Below are 18,585 nucleotides of genomic sequence, written 5' to 3'. Positions count from 1 at the left end.
CTTTTGCCATCTTTCAGAATCTTTTCCTTCAGTTTTAGATTCCAGATACGGAAAGATGCAGTTAAATCAAGAGCATTTCTCTTCTAAAACCTACATTTAAAAAAGGACTCTAGGTTATTCTTTCAACTGTTAGGTAAGGAAGCTGGGTTGATTTGACCCAATTTGGGTTAATAATCATTCATAATCAGTAACTCAACGCATGCACACCATTCAAGTTCTCTGAGTGTCAATACCACTTCAACTATTCTTGTTCACAGCACTTATGACAGAAATAGAATAAAATGAGTCTAAGTGGAGAGAGAAATTTGAAACTGCCTGCAGTAAGGATCATTCTTTAAAAATATATATATATATATATGTTGAGTTTTGTTATGTTTCCTCTCACTCGAGCTGTGAGCAGTGACCGGTAAGCATCTGAAAAAGCTGGAATGACGCTTGAGAGGAGTGATTATAAATGGTTTAATCCTGTCAATTCACTATAATAAACAGATTATTCCTGAGTTTTGTGTTTATTATAAGGTTTTAGTCTGTGTGTTTTTTGCCTGAGGCTTTGGCCAAAGTGGGACTATTTTCATTGATACATCCGTGTGCAGTGTTTTAGTCGTTTTTAATGTTTATAATATGTGAGCCATGATGTGAATAAAGGCTTTTTAATTTTTTTGGACTGGAAGAAGTGCCTTTAGATCTCTTTTTTCTAAACATATGTTTGAAACCCAAACAAAGAGGACCTTCTAGGATTACTTCACAAGGTCCTTCCAGCATGTAGCGTTCCAAGATGTTTTCCTCGATCTGTCAATGTGAGGACATTATGTATTTCTATTTCTTCATTTTGTCCTTTGTATATATACCCCCTGGTTCTTTCAGTTCTTGGTCCATTATTTTTAATGTTAAGGTTGGTTTGCTTTACTCCTGCATGTTTGTTTTTAGTTTTGTTTCAATCCATGCAAAAACAATCCATGTTTTTGGGCTGTGAGCTGGCAGTTATATGGCAGGTTCTTATTCTTCTGAAATAGTGCAGCATTTCCAGATCCAAAAACATGCCAAGGAGATCTGCGTAAACCAGAGGGAGAGGATAGAAGTTGCTTACGCACAAGTAAGCTAACGTGATCATCAAACATTCAACAGTATTTAAATGCCTAATGTTACGGAAGGAGATGTCAAACCCACAAAGAGGGTGCAAGCTTTGAGGGTGTTGATGCACTCAGATCTATTCAATCAATGTTTTGATCATCGGTCTGAAACCGATTCGGACAAAGTCTTTGACAAAAAATGCAATTTTCTCAGCTTTTTGTCAACATTTTATTTTTCTATGAAATTTACTCGCATTCAAGTGTTGTGAATATAATCAAAAATGCTAGTGCTGCTGGCAACTTTTTAGGAAAACACTGGTGGGGAAAGAGTTAATAAAGCATTTAGATTCATTTAGATCCATAAAGCATTTAGGTGTTACATCACTGTAACAACCTGTGACCATGCTCTTGTGTTGGGCTTGCCGTAACAAAGTTCTTTATTTCAGGTAAGTCTTTAATTTAGGTAAATGGCTATAAACGTTAACTTTAACTAATTTGTTCAGCAAGAATAAAACTTATACTTCACTATGACAGTAGTTGACTAGAAAGAGAAAACTGACCATAAAAAGACATTTACACTAATTCCAACCATAGCTTCCCTATTTTAAGAACGCAATGCGTATTTGAGTTGGGTTATGAATGTTGTTTGGCATGTTTCTGCCAAAAGGCAATATCCTAAATGGGATGGGATCTCAAAACCTTATTTTTGACTCTTGATTCCAATACTGCTACCAACAAGATACTGAAACAATTCATAGTGCATGCAAATATTGGGTAAAATAGTTCATGCTTAACTTGAAGGGTGCTTGGGACTATTTATATTGGCTCTTAAAATTAAACATAAGCATATTCAACATTTCTCTCACTTTAGCCCTATTCGGATGGGACTAGTTTTCTAAACGACGTTTGAGTAACAATTCTTTCCACTCGACGTCTGTGATTTCATGTACCGAATCGGACGGGACTAACATCTCTGTGTTTAATACAGAGGTGGGAGTGTGTGTTTTCTAGACGTTGCCGTTACAGAAGATCATATGCTGTGCTTGCATGCATCACGTATGACATATATGTCTTTTAATTTATTATTTGTTAATATTATTGATTAATAAATTGATTATAAAACCCTATTTAAGTAAACTTCACAAGTTTTTAGCAGCGGCTGTTTATAATAAACATAAAGAAATGTCGACAAGTAGGCCTATATCTGACTATTAAAATGGGCAGTCTTCACAGTTTCCGCAATTTGGCTCTATTTATTGATTGTGAATATTATTTTTCATGGGATACCATCCATACTGAACTTAAATTAAAGCATGCCTAAGGTTGGTGTGGAATCGGTAGCTCAGGTACGTCAAAAACACATGAGGAGAAGCAATAGAATCAGCAATCACAGACATTAGCATTTGGACAGGATTAGATTTCTCAGAGGATCGTTGAGTTTGGCGAAAAGCAGTAGGTAATTTGCCCTGGGGATTTTCACAAAGGTTATTTGAGAAAAACACTGACCTGGCAGATAAAATCGCAAAGTGTGTCTGTGAAACATGAATTTCTCTAACGTCCCCACAGAAAACTAATCCCATCTGAAGGGGTTTTGTCCACCATCTTGGATTTATATTTTTCCACTGAGCCTGTCACAATGCTCTCTGTTTTTACCATAAACATTACATGGAAAGCTGTCTTTCTGGCCCCCCAAAAAATATTTATCAGGGTATCTAGCTTTTGGATTTGAAATGCTCTCTATAGCAGTTTTGGAGCGGAGTACATCTCTATTATCATATGTGATGGCAAGACTACCTCTGAGTCAAAAGCAACTAAAATCTGTCTTCAAACACATCCTCGCCATTAGCCCTCTGACAGCAGTATAATCTTTTTTCAATGTGTAAATGACTGCTTCATCCAGGACATCTGCACATCTATAGACAGTGATACAACAGATGCAAGAGGTGGAAGAAATCCACGAGTTAGCGAAAAAAAATCTGTACTTTGTTGTATAGAGTTAAAAACAAGTAAATATAATAACTGCTGAAGCTAGAGATGATTTTACAAACCCATTAGCACCACAGACAGACAACAATTTTATCTACATTTTAGCCAATGATTTTTTAATCATGTGTCACCTAGAGGCCAAAGTGCAAACACATAGACACATTTTTTTTTTTTATAACTTGCTAGGGAACCTACCCCCCATTCCCCACCCCACGGATTTCAAACGAGGGCCGACAGGTACAACCAGCATACCCAATCCTCGGCCCTGCCTGAAGCCATGCTGTTTTTTGCTGCATATATTTCTGGGTATTGCTGAATAGTTAACTTGGTTAACATTTTGTAAATGTTTTTTTTCACATATTGAACTTTTTGTGTTCGACACTTCTTTAGAAAAACCATAATGAACTTGGCAGTGAAAATGCCAACATGAAGTGAGTCATTATTTTATCAATGCTTTTGCATGCAGACTCAAAAATTCTATCTATCATTGCCAGATTTTTCAAAGAATGCCACATACATTTAAATAAAGGTCCAAGAGTTATAAAGCTATAAACCATCTACTCATTCTTATTATAAAAATCTAAATAATTGCTTCAATTCTTTCTCACTTGTTTAAATTATGGTAATAAGACTTGCCAGTGTGGACAACTGTTTACAGAACCTTTAATGTTGATAACCATTGATGCAAGAACAGATAGAGAAAGACAAAATCACATAAATCTTGCACAACCTATCAAAAGATTCCACAGCTAAGTAAAATTGCATCACATGTTTGGGATTACAGCATGCTGAATCAGCTTTTGTGGATAGTTCATGTTTTCATTGTGAGAACATGACTATCGCGGTGTTGAGATCGAGACTCGCCTTCGTTTGCGAAGGTGGAGTCCCCATTACCCCGTCCCACCCTAGGGTGCCGTGTGGGATGGGTGATCAGAGAATCATAGTGATGGCTTCCCAGCCTGGTAACAAATCACTGTGGGCCCCTCACTCCTCTATCACACCGCAGCTGGTGGAGCCCCCCGTTGAGCGCGCTAGTCCCTCTGTAATGGACCGACCTGCCGTTTCATTCGGGGCCCCTCCAGTGGACAGGTCTGCCATGTACTGGTCTGTACAGACAACATTACAACCGTTGCGCTACGCTTCCCTCGCATGTCGCAACTCGCCCGCCACCTCCTCCAATGGAGTCAGAAGCTTCTGAGGTCGCTTCATTCCACTTATTTTCTGGCCTCAATCGTGCCACCGATGAGGCCTCACGACAGCCTGTGGCCCAGGGAGAGTGGAGACTCCATCACCAGGTGGTCCAGCTGTTCCGGGACTACTTCGGGGCCGCACAGTTATATCTGTTTGTCTCTCCGGACTTGTCCCATTGCCAGTTGTTTACTCCCTGACCTAGCGGAGAACCCTCAGAATGAAGAAACTAGCACACAACTGGCCCCCGGGCCTACGCAAAGATGCATTTCCCCAGTGAGCCTTCTTGCACAACACTGTGCTAAGTCAGGAAGGAGAAGGAGCTGGTCTTCCTAGTTGCCCCTTAATGGCCCAAACTGGACCTAGTTCCCCCGAACTTATGCTCCTCTCGACAGTCCCTTACTGACCCATTCATCTCAGCCATCTCAGGGATGGGGCACCGTTGGCACCTGCGCCAGACCTCTGGAAACTTCATGTCTCGATGCGGAGGTTCAGGGATCTACCTCAAAATGATCGTAGATACTATCACTTCTGCGGGAACACCCTCTAAAAAAGTGAGGCTTGCTTACGACCTGAAGTAGAACCTGTTCGCTGAGTGGTGTTCTTCTCAAAGAAGACCCCCGAAGGTGTTCGATCACTTCTGTGCTTTCTTTCCTGCAAGATGGGTCGGAGCGAGGGCTGTCTCTCAGAGATCTCCCTTCGAGTTAAAAATACTGTTTTTAAAGAAACAATTTTCCTGCTTGCTTGCCTCTATCGAGAACGTAGGGGACCTGCACGCATTTTCGGTCGACGAATCGTGCCTGGAATTCGGGTCGGCCAACTCTCACTATATCCTGAGACCCTGGCCTGGATATGTGCCCAAGGTTCCTACCTCTCCCTTAACCCTCTGGGGTCAGCGGTTGCGAGTGAGATTGGAGATTGGAGTAAAAACATGAAGCATGACAGAACACCTCCAGGGCCCAGAAAACACCTCAGACCCCAGAGGGTTAAAACAGGACCAGGTGGTGAGCCTGCAAGCACTGCCCCAGAGGAGGCAGACCCAGCCCTGGCTTTTCTCTGTCCCTTCCGCTCCTTGCGGTTTTAACAGGACAAAATGCAAAGCCTCAGGACCTCAGACCAGCTCTTGTCTGTTACGGAGACCAGCAGAAGGGAAGGCTGTTTCCAAGCCGAGGTTGGCCCACTGGATAGTGGTTGCAATCATCTTGGTGTGTTTACCCAAGGTCCCCCGTGCCCACCTGGGTAGTGAGCCTCTCCAAAAAGAGAGCGTAGCTCCTTCCTGGGCGTTGACACAGGGTGCCTCGCTAACAGATGTTTTTAGAGCTGCGGGCTGGGTGACACCAGCACATTCGCTAGAAAAATAGCCTATGTGTCGAGCCGGTTGCTTTCCGTGGGCTCCCTTCACATGAAGCCAGTTTCACTGTATGCCCGGTTCGAAGTGTCGGCTTGCTGCGCCATTCCCCTCTTATGGACTGGATACGTGCGCCATTTCCTCTTTATCCGAACCCTGTTGAGTTCCTCCACACCCTTCCGCATTGGAATTGGCGGAGCGTCCGAGGCCAGGCCTAACACTCGTATGCTCTGGTGGAATCTGTGAAAGGCTGGGTCCATATGTTGTGATCCCTATGGCGATCCCATATGTGTATTCTTCCACAGTACGGCTCCCTGTGGCGAGCCCGTGTCTTCCCTTGGCAGAACATACTCTGCTATCACTGACTGGTCACTGAAGTCTCCCCCCTGTTATAGGCTGGAGCCACCTCAGTGACATTCCATATGTTGTACTTCCCGGTAAATCGCCCAGTCCGTATGTGTATCCTCCACATGTTACCTCCATGCGGGCAGGATGTGGCTTCCGCAGCGTATTCCTTTCCAACATAAAGGCATGCTTTCCCAGTGTTAACAAGTCTGACTGGGTGGGTCTTGTGGAGCAGCTGTGACTTCCCTGGCCTAAGTTTTAATGGGGATCCCAATCAGTCGGTACGTCCGACTATATCAAACGTGACCAAACTGAAAGGGAATGTCTCGGTTACGTATGTAACCCTTGTTCCCTGAGGGAGGGAACGGAGACGTGGTCCCGTCGCCACTATTGCTGGACCACCGCTGACTCCGGGCTCCGCTCGGCTCCTCAGCGAAAAACAAGTGGTGCGTGCATCCACTTCTGTATTTATACCCGCTCTGCGGGGCGGAGCGTGGATGCAAAGCTCGCATGCCAGTGTGTGCATTGGCTCGTTTTATCAATACTCGAAGATGACACGCTCCCTAAGCGTGTCAGTACGTTCGACTACGTCTCCATTCCCTCCTTCAGGGAACGAGGGTAACATACGTAACCGAGACGATCCACATGCTTAGGTAAGTGTAATGTGGAGGACACGAATGTCGTAGAACTCCCAAAGCTTGATAGTATTAATATCTGGAAAAGTAAATGCTTCAATAAACAAGTAAAAACAGAGCTGAGTCACTTTACACCTACTTCTAACTCTCTGTGATTCAGTGCTATTCAAAACTCAATGCCAAACAATCAGAGTTTACTGTCCATACGCTGCCTTACCATCAGATATTTTTAATGCAACATCTCATGGCCACGTTGTGCATAACTTGTGCTTTCATTCATCACTGTGTGGGTGACTACTGGTGGAAATGTTTCTTAATCGAAAGGGGTTTAAATGAAATGTACTGTTGTAATTATATATATATAGGTGTGTGTACAACATGCTGATTTCACTTTTTTGTGTTGGGGAGACCAGGGGCCTGTTATCACAATTTCCAGTGAATATTACGCATGGTTTATTTTATTCCATGAAAAAATACATTAAACATGCACTGACAGTTCTGATGGGGCATGTAATCACACTTTATGGGGTGGGTTGACACATTGAGAATCTGCTGTTTATTGACACTAATTGGAGAATAAAACTAAAAATAACATCTAAAAAGCAATAGGCTACTGTCTGTATTTGTCATATGCTTTTATAATGCATTTTTAGCTCAATTTAAAACAGATCTGAAACATTTTAGTAAAAAAAACACACAAAAAATAACAACTGCAAACAAAATAGTAAAACCATAGTTTGGCTAACAAAAATAGATATTAATGATTTATATAAAATTTGAATATTCTTAAGGTTTGTGACAACTTATCAATATCAATGTATCATCTTGCCCCGATTGGACATCTGTGAGCAAACTCTAATCCTGAGAACAGTTCTATCTGATTTGAGCTGGGAGATTTAACTAAATTAATAATTAAATGAATAAATTATATAGTTAAAAAAATATGATGATATTGGAATTTCAACTTCATTCTGTTCAAAAGAATAGAACTTACAAAAATAATACGTAATTAAAGCGGTTTTTAAAACGAAAATACATTTTACAAAATACATTTCACTGAAAACCTCACAGTCACTGAGATATTGACAACAATCAAATGGGGAAGTTGTCATTTCACAAGAGGAAGCTCTCCTATTGCACTTACAAAGTGACATTTGACATATTTAAAGTACGAATTACCGTTTGTTAAAAGAAGACGGCCAGGACATTCTCGGTTTTTTCAGCCCTGGGCGGTGCTGCTCAGTGGCTTTGTTACAGCACAGGTACCGCTCGTTGTCGGAGTGGTACCGCTGTTTGATTCGGATGTGGGTTCGGGGCTGCCTCCAAAGATGCTTAGGCGGTTTGGCCAAACCAGCACCTTCCCTGCTCAGCGCCGAGCACTCCATCAGTGCAGAAGCTCCGTGTCTACTGTCCAAAGTCAGGAATTTTTTAATTGTCGAAGTTTGCAGTCTCATATAGTTCCTCAACGTCAGAAGAGCTGTCCAGCGGTCAGTGGTTCTGAAACCGAGAACCGCTTGCCCGTTACGTTCAAGTTTTTAAATTATAAGCAAATTAAACTCTCAGTATATTAAGACAGCGTGTTTGCAGAAGCAAAGCTCTTTCAAGTTTACACTCGCTCAGTCACTCTCCGCATCGTTCAGAAGCAATAAAGGTGGTAAGGATGGAGACGGAGTGAAACTGTGACATATGGCCGTCTCACAGCAAACAAAAAAGCGAAACGTCCAGCGTCGCGGCACATATGCAGCTTGTATCCGGCTGAAGTGAACGAGAGAGTGCGCGCTGAGGCGGATATAAAGATCATGCAGAGCGACGCTATACAGTGACGCCCAGTGTGCATTACATCACCAGGTGCTTTACACACTCCCAAACTGAGTACACACACACACACACACACACACACACACACACACACGAGTAATTCTAGAATTGAGGGTGCATTTTGAGTCTCCCAGATAAACCTTCTGTTATTTAAAAAATAAAAATAAAAACCTGTCAGTTTTGAACAATAACACAAATTATATTACTCTATCACTAAAATATATATATAGGGACTTTAGGGATTTTTTTATTGAAAATATTTACTAAATGACTCCCACTCTGCCTATTATTGTCTGTCTTTGCCTCCTGATTCATACATTCAACTTGAATGATCATGAATGATCAAGTCTAATTTTCAACTTTTTTTAGCTTAGTTATATAAACAATTACATAGAAAAGCCATTTTCTGTATTATTTGTAATTTAATTAATAAAAAAAAAAATAATAGATTTTGTGTCTGTCCCTACATTCTTGTCAACTCTATTACTTTTGTTATAAAACAACATAAAAATCTCTAAAGCGTTCATAGAAAAAGCATGTGACTTGTACCAAGTGATATCACTTCCTCTAGCAGGGAACTCTAGAAGGCAGTGAGGTATGTCGTTATTCTTTTCTCATTAATTTGTACATAATGTTTAGGGTGCGCGAATAGTAGATTAGTTATTTGTCAAATCGATTTGTTATCGTGATATTGCAGTGAATTTCCCATTCCCTTTTTAAAAATCAATAATATGATGAAAACACATAAAATTCAGTTTTTAGACATGCAATGTGGTATCTGGTTTGAGGTTAGCATCTTGAACTAAAGCACAAAATGGTAGAAAATGTCAACTATCGTCAACTCTGTTACTGGTTTCCAAAGTTTAAAGGTCCTGTTTTTCCTGTGTTTTTGAAGCTTTGATTGTGTTTACAGTGTGCAATATAACATGTGTTCATGTTTCGCGTGTAAAAAAACACAGTATTTTTCACACAATTTACTTATCTGTATACCGCTGTTTTCACTGTCCTAAAAACGGGCTGATGACTTCCTTGTTCTATGAAGTCCCTCCTTCAGAAATACGTAACGAGTTCTGATTGTGCCAGCGGTTCCTGTGTTGTGATTCGACAGCAGCTTAGCGCACGTTGCCCGGAAAGGTCACGCCTCTTACCATAACGTGGAGATGCATGCGCTCAGGGAAGGCCAGACAAAGGTGATTTGACTCCGGGATGAAAATAACAGCGTCTCGACGACATGACGACAAACACACTCTACAAACGCAACTCTTCCTCTTCTCCGTGGGAGCGCAACAAGACCACGCCCCCTTTTTTTGTGTATTCCTGTGGGCGGAGGTTAGTCAAAAAACTGTACTAGTGACGTCATTAAAGAAGGAAGTAGAGGGATGTAGTCCAAACCGGCCGTTCGATGTAGGCGACTTCTGTTAAATAAAATATCTCGCTTGACATTGAACTTTGAGCTTTATAATTTTACAGATATTATTTATGCTCTAACAGCAACATTACACACTAACTAAAGTTTGAAAAATGGGATCACGAAGAACAGGACCTTTAATAATAACAGAGTTGACAGTGAGTAACAGAGTCAAATGTTCCCAATCACATTTAAAAATGTTGCATTCTTTTACATTTATTATGGATTCTAGGACATTTTACTGTAAATGATACATTTGTTGTATCATTCCAGGTTAAGGAAATAATAGGTATGAAGCTGTCAGCAGCAGAAAGGCAACAGCAATACAGGGCAAAGCGAGATGACGATCCTATGCCGGGTTCAGACTTCACGATATCAGTCAGATTTTGGCTGTCATGGTGATTTGTAAACGACAATGGCCGTCGAGACACCATCGTTCCATCTTGACGAATCCTTGGTTTTATCTTGTATAGTGTGACATAGTGGACTACAACCGACGCCACATCTGCAACGCTTCATGACAGAAAGATTAGCATGTTTAGTTCTTTTTGCAGAAGCTCTTCCATAAACAGCTTTCAAACATGTTGAAACAAAAGCGAGACAGTGCTGTCGGTCCTGCTAGTTGGAATTATGCAATGGAGGAAAGGTTTGTGGAGCTGTGGCAACAATTCTCCTGCCTTTATGATGTTTCCTCGAGGGATGACCACGACTGAGTGAAAAAAGATAAATGTTGATGAACGATAGCAGAGGCGCTTCAGAAACCCAGTGAATTAGCATTAAGCTAACACACCGCTTCGGTTTACGTTACTGTTTCTGGAAGTCAGTCACTAATTGTACCTTCTCGATTATATCACACACATCGTTAAAGGTCTGACATGTTTCTTGTCCATGAAACGACAAGAATTTAGGAGTCAGTATCACATAATCTGGCACAGTGACTATCGTAACAGATGAAAATATCGTGTAGTCTGAACCAGGCATAAGGAAGGCAAAAAAAACTGCAAAAAGACAGAAATAGAAAAAAAAATGCAGGGCAGAAATAGGTAGACTGCGGAGTTCTTTGATAGGAGTGTCACCATGTAACTTAACTGTTTCTTCCAAGGTGTTGTGTCTTAAAGGTATACTCAATTTGTGCATGGTTTGTTTACACATTGTAATTAATGATGCACTATGTAACTTTAGGAGATCTAGAGGGGCCATGTGCTTTTTTTGTTCTCACCCCACCATAACTCAAAATACAAGCCTATTTTGCTCTAATGTTTATAAATAAAAATGTAAACATATGGCTTTAAAGTAAATCTAAAATGGTTTCAGAGTCTGGCAGAAAATGTTGTTTTGGGTCTTTTAACTTTGGGAGGTCAACTCTGTTATTGCTATCAACTCTGTTACCATCAATGTCAACTCTGTTTGTTTAAGGTTTTGCTTTAAAAATGATCATTATATGTGTTTTATTGTTAACAAATTGTTCAGAAGCTATGTTTAGAGAAAATGCACACCATCTTGGAAACTTTTCAGTTAAATGTGTTGATATTTTTACTTCAAAACAAAAAGTTTCTATCTTATTAGACTTAAAGTTGAATTAATGGATGAAGAGACAAAAGTTCTCTTAGGAAAGACAGGGTTTTAAATTGTGTTACATTGTGTGTGTGTGTGTGTGTGTGTGTGTGTGTGTGTGTGTGTGTGTGTGTGTGTGTGTGTGTGTGTGTGCGTGCGTGCGTGTGTGTGTGTGTGTGTGTGTGTGTGTGTGTGTGTGTGTGTACAGTTTACAAGTTTTACAAGTTTACAGAGACTTTAAGTAGCTTAAAATGATATGGTCAGAATTGTACTAAAGAGAGATTACACAATGCAAGAGAAAAACGTTTCAAACTGTTTTGTGAAATCTTATATACACATTTATTTTCCGGCTCAACAATTACTTAATTCATCTTTCTAGTAATGTGACTGCATTTAATGATTTGGTACTCATTTAATGTATGGTAGTGTGTTTTTCCATGGCTTTTAGCTGGACCATGTGGGTCATTCACTGCTTCAAGCTGATTTAGAGTATTGAACAGCCGGTGAGACCACAATCAACCTGATAGACCTTGATCAATCTGGTTAGAGCTGGTAGACCACCTTCCAGTAACAAACCATCTGCTATGTTCCAAAATCAAGCTTGACCACCTTATAAGCTGATATGACATGTTGTTTGTTCCCCCAGCAGGAACCAAACTAATCTGACAAGCTGTGGCAGCACAAAAGCTTTATAAGGTGTTCCAATAAAAAAATGGCAAAGATTTTAGCTCTTTTGTTATTATGCTCACCAAAAAGTTAAATATATCATGTAAGTGTGTTCTTAATAACATGCTGAATGTCTTGAACTTCTGTCTCTGTATTCATATGATCTCATTCCAAGTCATGGTGCCCTTTAACCAGATCAGTAAACAGAGTAGAAGCACCGGGGAGTTGTTCCCACCCTCTGCTCAAATCTCCATGACCTTTCTTTTATTTGCTTTCCCATATCATTTTAACTAACAAGTCAACTAAAAACCTGCCGTATTGTAGCTACATCACTTCATGTCATATAATACCTGTCAAATTAGATATTTGTACGTTTTCGGATGACATTTAACACAAACACACTCACTGTTGAGCACACCATGCCGGCTTATACACAGAAATACAATAAGCATCATGAATGAACTGAGTCACATTTTGCTCACAGTGTCAGTAACTGCACACTCAGTGTCCATTAAGGAAACCTCTCTACACGTGACAGCAGCAATCTGTGTTTGATTTCTGAGGATGTGATTCAATCAACAGAGTTCTATTGAAGAGTAGCTATGATCACATCAGATATCATATTGCACACTTTTATCAGACACCTAAATCTACTTGGCTCACTCACTCTTTTTGGGCATCCGCGCAGGCCAGGGCTGATTTATAAAGCGCTTCAAGGTCCTTTAATTTCTTTGCATCCAGGGTGGAGTGTCTGCGGGCCACAGGGGGAAGCAGCAGTGGCCCAGAGAACCTGCGGCGAACGGCATTGTTGGTTTTGGACTGAAGGTCCAGTTGGTTGGAGACCAGGGAGTTTCTTCGTCTCTGAGTAAAAAATAATCAATATTCAAGTCAGCTAAGCAAAATGTTTTACAGTGTAAGATTGAAGTGCAAAAATAACAGCTGTTATGGGGAATGTTTTTGTCATTTACCTAGGTAAAAACACATACCATATTTTCCATGTCTACAGCTCACAGTAGGACAACTTCAGAACCACATCTTGATGATACTTTTAATTATCCATGAGAGAACTGCCAACACAAATGTAAAAATAAATGAACAAGAATAAACAAGCACTTATTTTTCTCATGAAGTATATCATATCTAAACATCTTTAAATCTGCCTAGCTGTGCTAAACTCACTGCCTCTGCGCTAGGGTGTGGAAGGTTGTTGTCAGGGTATTGCTATGCAGTTGCTAAGATTTTCTGAGAAGTGTTTTTTTTTTTTTTTTTTCTTAACTGAATTGAGTTAAGTTTGTTTGCTTGTCTTAATTGCACAAATCATGAACAGAACATGAGACATACCATACAGAAAAAATACACATAAAATTTGTATGAGTTAAAAACAAATAAAACAAATTAAAGGAGCTATATGTAGAATTCAGAAATCCTTGTTATTAGCGGCACTGGTGGCCGTTAAGTGAACTGCAGCCAGCAAGTGTCGCTTGTACTTGCACTCGTGCACGCGTAACATTCAAAAAACTGAATGTGATTCAAGGCCCTGAATCGATACACTACATTATGTTTTATTAAAGGGTTAGTTCACCCAAAAATGAAAATTCTGTCAGTTATTACTCACCCTCATGTTGTTCCAACCGCGTAAGACCTTCGTTCATCTTCGGAACACAAATTAAGATATTTTTGATGAAATCAGAGCTATGTCTCACTCCTCCATAGGCTGCTATGTGACCGAAACTTGCTGGCCCAGAAAAGTTATTAAAGAGATCGTTAATATAGTCCAAGTGACTCCAGTGGCTCAATCTTAAGTATATCAAGCGACGAGAATACTTTTTGTGCGCAAAAACAAACAAAAATAACGACTTTATTCCACTTTTCATTTCCTTCTCTCTGGGCCTCGTAGTGTTTTTGCGCTGCGCGTCTGTGTTGCACGTCATCACGCATCACACACATGACCGGCGTCGGCCAATAGTGAGCCTACGTGGTGACGTGTAACACAGACGCGCTGCGCAAAAAGACTACGCGAACCAACTAGAGGCCCAGAGAGAAGGAAATGAAAAGTGGAATAAAGTCGTTATTTTTGTTTGTTTTTGCGCACAAAAAGTATTCTCGTCGCTTGATATACTTAAGATTGAGCCACTGTAGTCACTTGGACTATATTAACGATCTCTTTAATAACTTTTCTGGGCCAGCAAGTTTCGGTCACATAGCAGCCTATGGAGGAGTGAGACATAGCTCAGATTTCATCAAAAATATCTTAATTTGTGTTCCGAAGATGAACGAAGGTCTTACGCGGTTGGAACAACATGAGGGTGAGTAATTACTGACAGAATTTTCATTTTTGGGTGAACTAACCCTTTAACAAAGTTTGCTAGGAGCACGTTCAAATAATCTATCCAATCAACTTGTCATCAACAATTATCACATCTATTAAACCGAGTAAATTTGATGCCTCGTACATAAAATATGGCTTTATGGAATATAGTGACGGCAGACCACAGTTCACGTTGTGCTTTAAGATTTTGTCCGTTGAAGCTCTGAAACCATATAAACTCAACCGACATCTCGGAGCATTCAAATATTTTTCCAGAAAAAGAAAGAAGAATTTGTAAAGCAAAAGGTACGACTAACTAACATCACTACAATACCCGAGAAAGCACAGCAGCATCGTATCTTGCAGCCCTGCGAATAACCAAGTGTAACATGAATTAATACTTCCAGCAGCATTGGATATGTGCAGAGTTTAGGCCACAAACAAGATTAAATCCATACCACTGCCAACTGCCATTAGCGACTGACACCTTCGTTAAGTCACGTCTCTTCGCATAACTATGCACAGAGGCTGCTCATGATCGGCTATCTATCTATCTGAATTTTTGGATACAAACTGCATGTGAGAGGACTTCATGCTCAACACCATTACCAATCACCTCACCTCACTCAATGAAGATTTCAATCACTACTTCACAGACATTGACATGAAATATGAGTGGGTTTCTAGATCCCTTTTCTTGTGATGTGACGGCCAGTGGCCTCAGCGGGAAGGCTGAAGATGAACTTTTGGAATTATCCAGTGATCGCGCTCTCAGGATGAGAGTTCATCAGCAGGCCCCAGCAGAGTTTAGCCCACGGTTGAAAGGGAGTACAAGGAATATTGAATATTGTTGCCTTTCCCTACAACATATCTTTGTGAGACTTCTTTCTCAGCCATGATGGTAATAAAGACAAAAAACAGGGCATGGCTTAATGTGGAAGATGACTTGAGAGTTTGCCATTCCCCTAGTCTCACATAGCCAGACCTTCAGACTGACGGCAGAAGGTCCTGACTCTATCGCAGCTTTTCTTGGCCAAGTACGCCCAAAAGGACATTTGACTGACATGTAACGCAACCAATCACAGTTTGTTTTGTTCCGCGTCATGTTTAGGGGCGGGACAATATAATGTCAATGTCCCTACAATAACACACCGGCGTGCATCTAATAAATTATTCATTCAAGAAAGTTGTGCAAGTTTATTGAAACAATGGAGCTGTGAACTTCGTCATAGCACTTGTTTCCAGTCGGACCAATAAAAACGCAATACACACGTCTCCCGGACATCCTGTAGAATTCAACCAATCAGATCGCGACTTCGAAACTCCTGAAGTGTTTCCAGAAAAGTGTGCCATATGCATCAGACGTTCAGGCTGAGACTAATTCCCCAATAACACCCAGAATGGATAAGCTCTACAAAGAAAGATGGTCTAAGGCAGGCTGAGTGTATTTGTACAGTGGTTGTTATTAAAATAATGTTTATGCTTTTTTATGTTTCATGCAGAAAAGAGATTGCTGGAAAAAAAATCTGCTTGATGTTCAAATTACAAACCAATCTGCTGAGCCACTGTCAAGTTTAATGCACTTTTAAATTTTAAATGAACTTTTCAGTATTCATCTACTATGGAATTACTGTTCAGTATTTAATACTTTTGTTGCACTTTTCTGGCAATATTATTTTTAACTGTCAAATATAGATAAAATATAGAATTTAACAAATGTGTATTCAACATTTAAAAAATAGGCTACAAACATAATTGATGTTCCGGCATTGTACAAATGTATTTGTTTTTTGGTAAAATCGTAAGTTTAGATGTTTGGCGTCATGAGTTTTCTTTTGGGGTGGGGGCGCAAAATGATTTACCCTACACAAGCGGGCATCCTGCTGAAAAAGTTTTGAGAACCACTGGGCTAGAATCAGACCGTTTAGGACAGGGGTGTCCAATCCTGCTCCTGGAGAGCCACTGTCCTGCAGAGTTTAACTCCAAACCATATTAAACCTGAACCAGCTAATCAATTTCTTACTAGGCTTACTAGAAACTTACAGGCAGGTGTGTTGAGGCTAGTTGTAGCTAAACTCTGCAGGACAGCGGCCCACCAGGACCAAGTTTGGACACCCCTTGTCTAGTAAGTGCACATGACTACATCATGAATGTTTCCGCCCTGCTGTCAAGGTGCGAAAATACTATTAAAATTATAATTTGAAAAATACTTTACATAAAAAATCTTCAGTTTAACTGCCATTCTTTTAAATGTATGATTTTTCAGAGAGGCTAGCAATAGCAAGCTTGCTTTGAAAGCCTGAGATCTCACCCTCCCTTCAAGAGCGCTTCAAGGCCACGCCTCTTTCAAAACACACAAACACACACAGCAGAGTTTGCAAAGCATCACAAGGTGAGAGACGGCGTTAAACTGCCTCATGTCTCAACATCACAATAAAAATTAATTTAAACAACTTACAGATCTCTTACTTGTACCACCTTTCTGTTGCAGATTCATTTCGGCATTGATAGCGTTGACATAGAAACGCGTAAATCCGAGTCTGAGTATGTGAACAGCTCAGGCTTGCCATCTGGTAATCCCGGTTATGAGATGGCGTGAATGGTGGAGGAGCTGTAAAAGACGGCTGCTGTCTGTTTGTGGCGCTCGGTGACTGTCTGTCTACAATTCTGGATAGCTTCAGAGAACGTGCTGATGACGTGTGAATTCTGCGCGAGCAGGGTGTGTGGAGGTATGGAAATACACATGCTGACATACAGTACAATCCGGACCGAATGCAATGATTGGATCAAAAAAATGTTTGGTCCCTAGACTTCCACAAAAGATATATGTACATGTAATAATATATAAGACCACTTCTATTATTGATTGCGATCAGGATGTGAAAAGAGTTTCAACCAGAATAACGAAAAGTGTTTATATAAAAATGCCTACCCTACCTCTAATGCAGCACAGCTTATGACAACCATCTGAGGTCTCCCAGTGGTTTACATTGAGCACAGATTAGCATTATGTGATTAATTTACAATAAAAAATAAATAAATAAATAAATAAAATGAAGGCTGCCTTCAAAGGATCCTTCGACGGAGCCTGATGGTGTGGCACTCGGGATATATAGCTTTACTAGTACACAGACTTCTGATCGACAACACCATAAAATTGGGACACCCATTACTGGACATTATTAAGTGTAGGCTTACTCATTCAATCCCACAATGAACCTCAATAAAAAGTAGGTCTATAAAAAAAAAAAAAAAAAAAAAAAAATCACTGTTCAATAATAATAGTGATCTTTTAGAAATTTTCATCTCTAATAAATGTTCTTCCTATGATCTGAAAGTGACTTTTTAGGTAATAAACACTAAATACTTCACTGATTATTTAAGAGAGATTTAGTATTCAGTCTTGAACATTTTCTTTAAAGTCCGCATGAAATCAAAATAAACAATATTTTTGGTCTCCGGTATTCCTAAGGTTTTCTGAGTGCCTCAATGCGATACTCCACTGCTGCTTTGGTGGTTGCCACGACCTTGTTAGGTGGTGGCTATCCTGCGCAGTTGTTTATTAGCGTAAATCGAAAGAACCCAAGTCTTTATGATATTCTGGGATCTTAATATGACTCAGCTCCAGTCTTTTATGAAGTTTTTCACCTTTAAATATCATCCACAAGGTGAAAATCACAAGTCTGATTGCTTAGAAATGTAATAGCACACCTTTCCTCAGCAAGTATCACTCATGTCTGTAGCAGCAGTGCTGTATGACTAGATACATTCTAAAAGTCTAATATTTAATATTAAAAGGATAGTTCACCCAAAAATTGTTTCATCACACTCATGCTATTCCAAACCTGCAAGACTTTCGTTCATCTTCAGAACACAAATGAAGATCTTTTTGATGAAATCTGAGAGATTTTTCTCCCTCCGACGGCTATGCAAGTACCACTTTGACTCTTCAAAAATTGAATAAACAGATCGTAAAACTAATCCATATGAATTCACACATGAACATTCATCAACTCAAAGTTCAATCAGTTGTGGTAAACGGAAACTCAAACATGTTCTCTTGACCTGCGTGAAACAATGAGGTCCATTCTCGTGTTACGCAGCACGTTTGAGCTTTAGCAAGAACCATTGAGGTTCATTCTCGTGTTATCCACATATGAGTTTCCGCAAGAGGTTTGTTCTCACGCGTCAAACAGGTTCGGTTGAGCTTCTGTTTATGTTATGAATAAATTCAATCTGTTCATCATATAAAGCTACCG

At 40.1% G+C, this 18,585-nt stretch overlaps 2 protein-coding genes across 3 annotated transcripts in view; one reads left to right on the top strand and one right to left on the bottom strand.

Moving 5' to 3' along the window:
* pde4cb (phosphodiesterase 4C, cAMP-specific b) overlaps window positions 1-8,335 on the bottom strand; it is a 72,049-nt gene extending 63,714 nt beyond the window's left edge. Inside the window, exon 1 of the mRNA XM_081358557.1 lies at window positions 7,752-8,335. Coding sequence (XP_081214683.1) covers window positions 7,752-8,026 — 275 coding nt within the window. The 5' untranslated portion in view covers window positions 8,027-8,335. The remainder of the gene's footprint in view (window positions 1-7,751) is intronic.
* The window catches only part of pole4 (polymerase (DNA-directed), epsilon 4, accessory subunit), a 349,858-nt gene that overhangs the window by 14,252 nt on the left and 317,021 nt on the right, over window positions 1-18,585 (top strand). The gene's annotated exons all lie outside the window — the stretch shown is intronic.

The sequence above is a fragment of the Scardinius erythrophthalmus genome (assembly GCF_964197995.2).
Source record: "Scardinius erythrophthalmus genome assembly, chromosome: 25".
In the NCBI taxonomy this organism is placed as follows: domain Eukaryota; kingdom Metazoa; phylum Chordata; class Actinopteri; order Cypriniformes; family Leuciscidae; genus Scardinius; species Scardinius erythrophthalmus.
The sequence above is the reverse complement of the archived record's forward strand: the minus strand, read 5'-3'. Positions and strand labels throughout refer to the sequence as shown.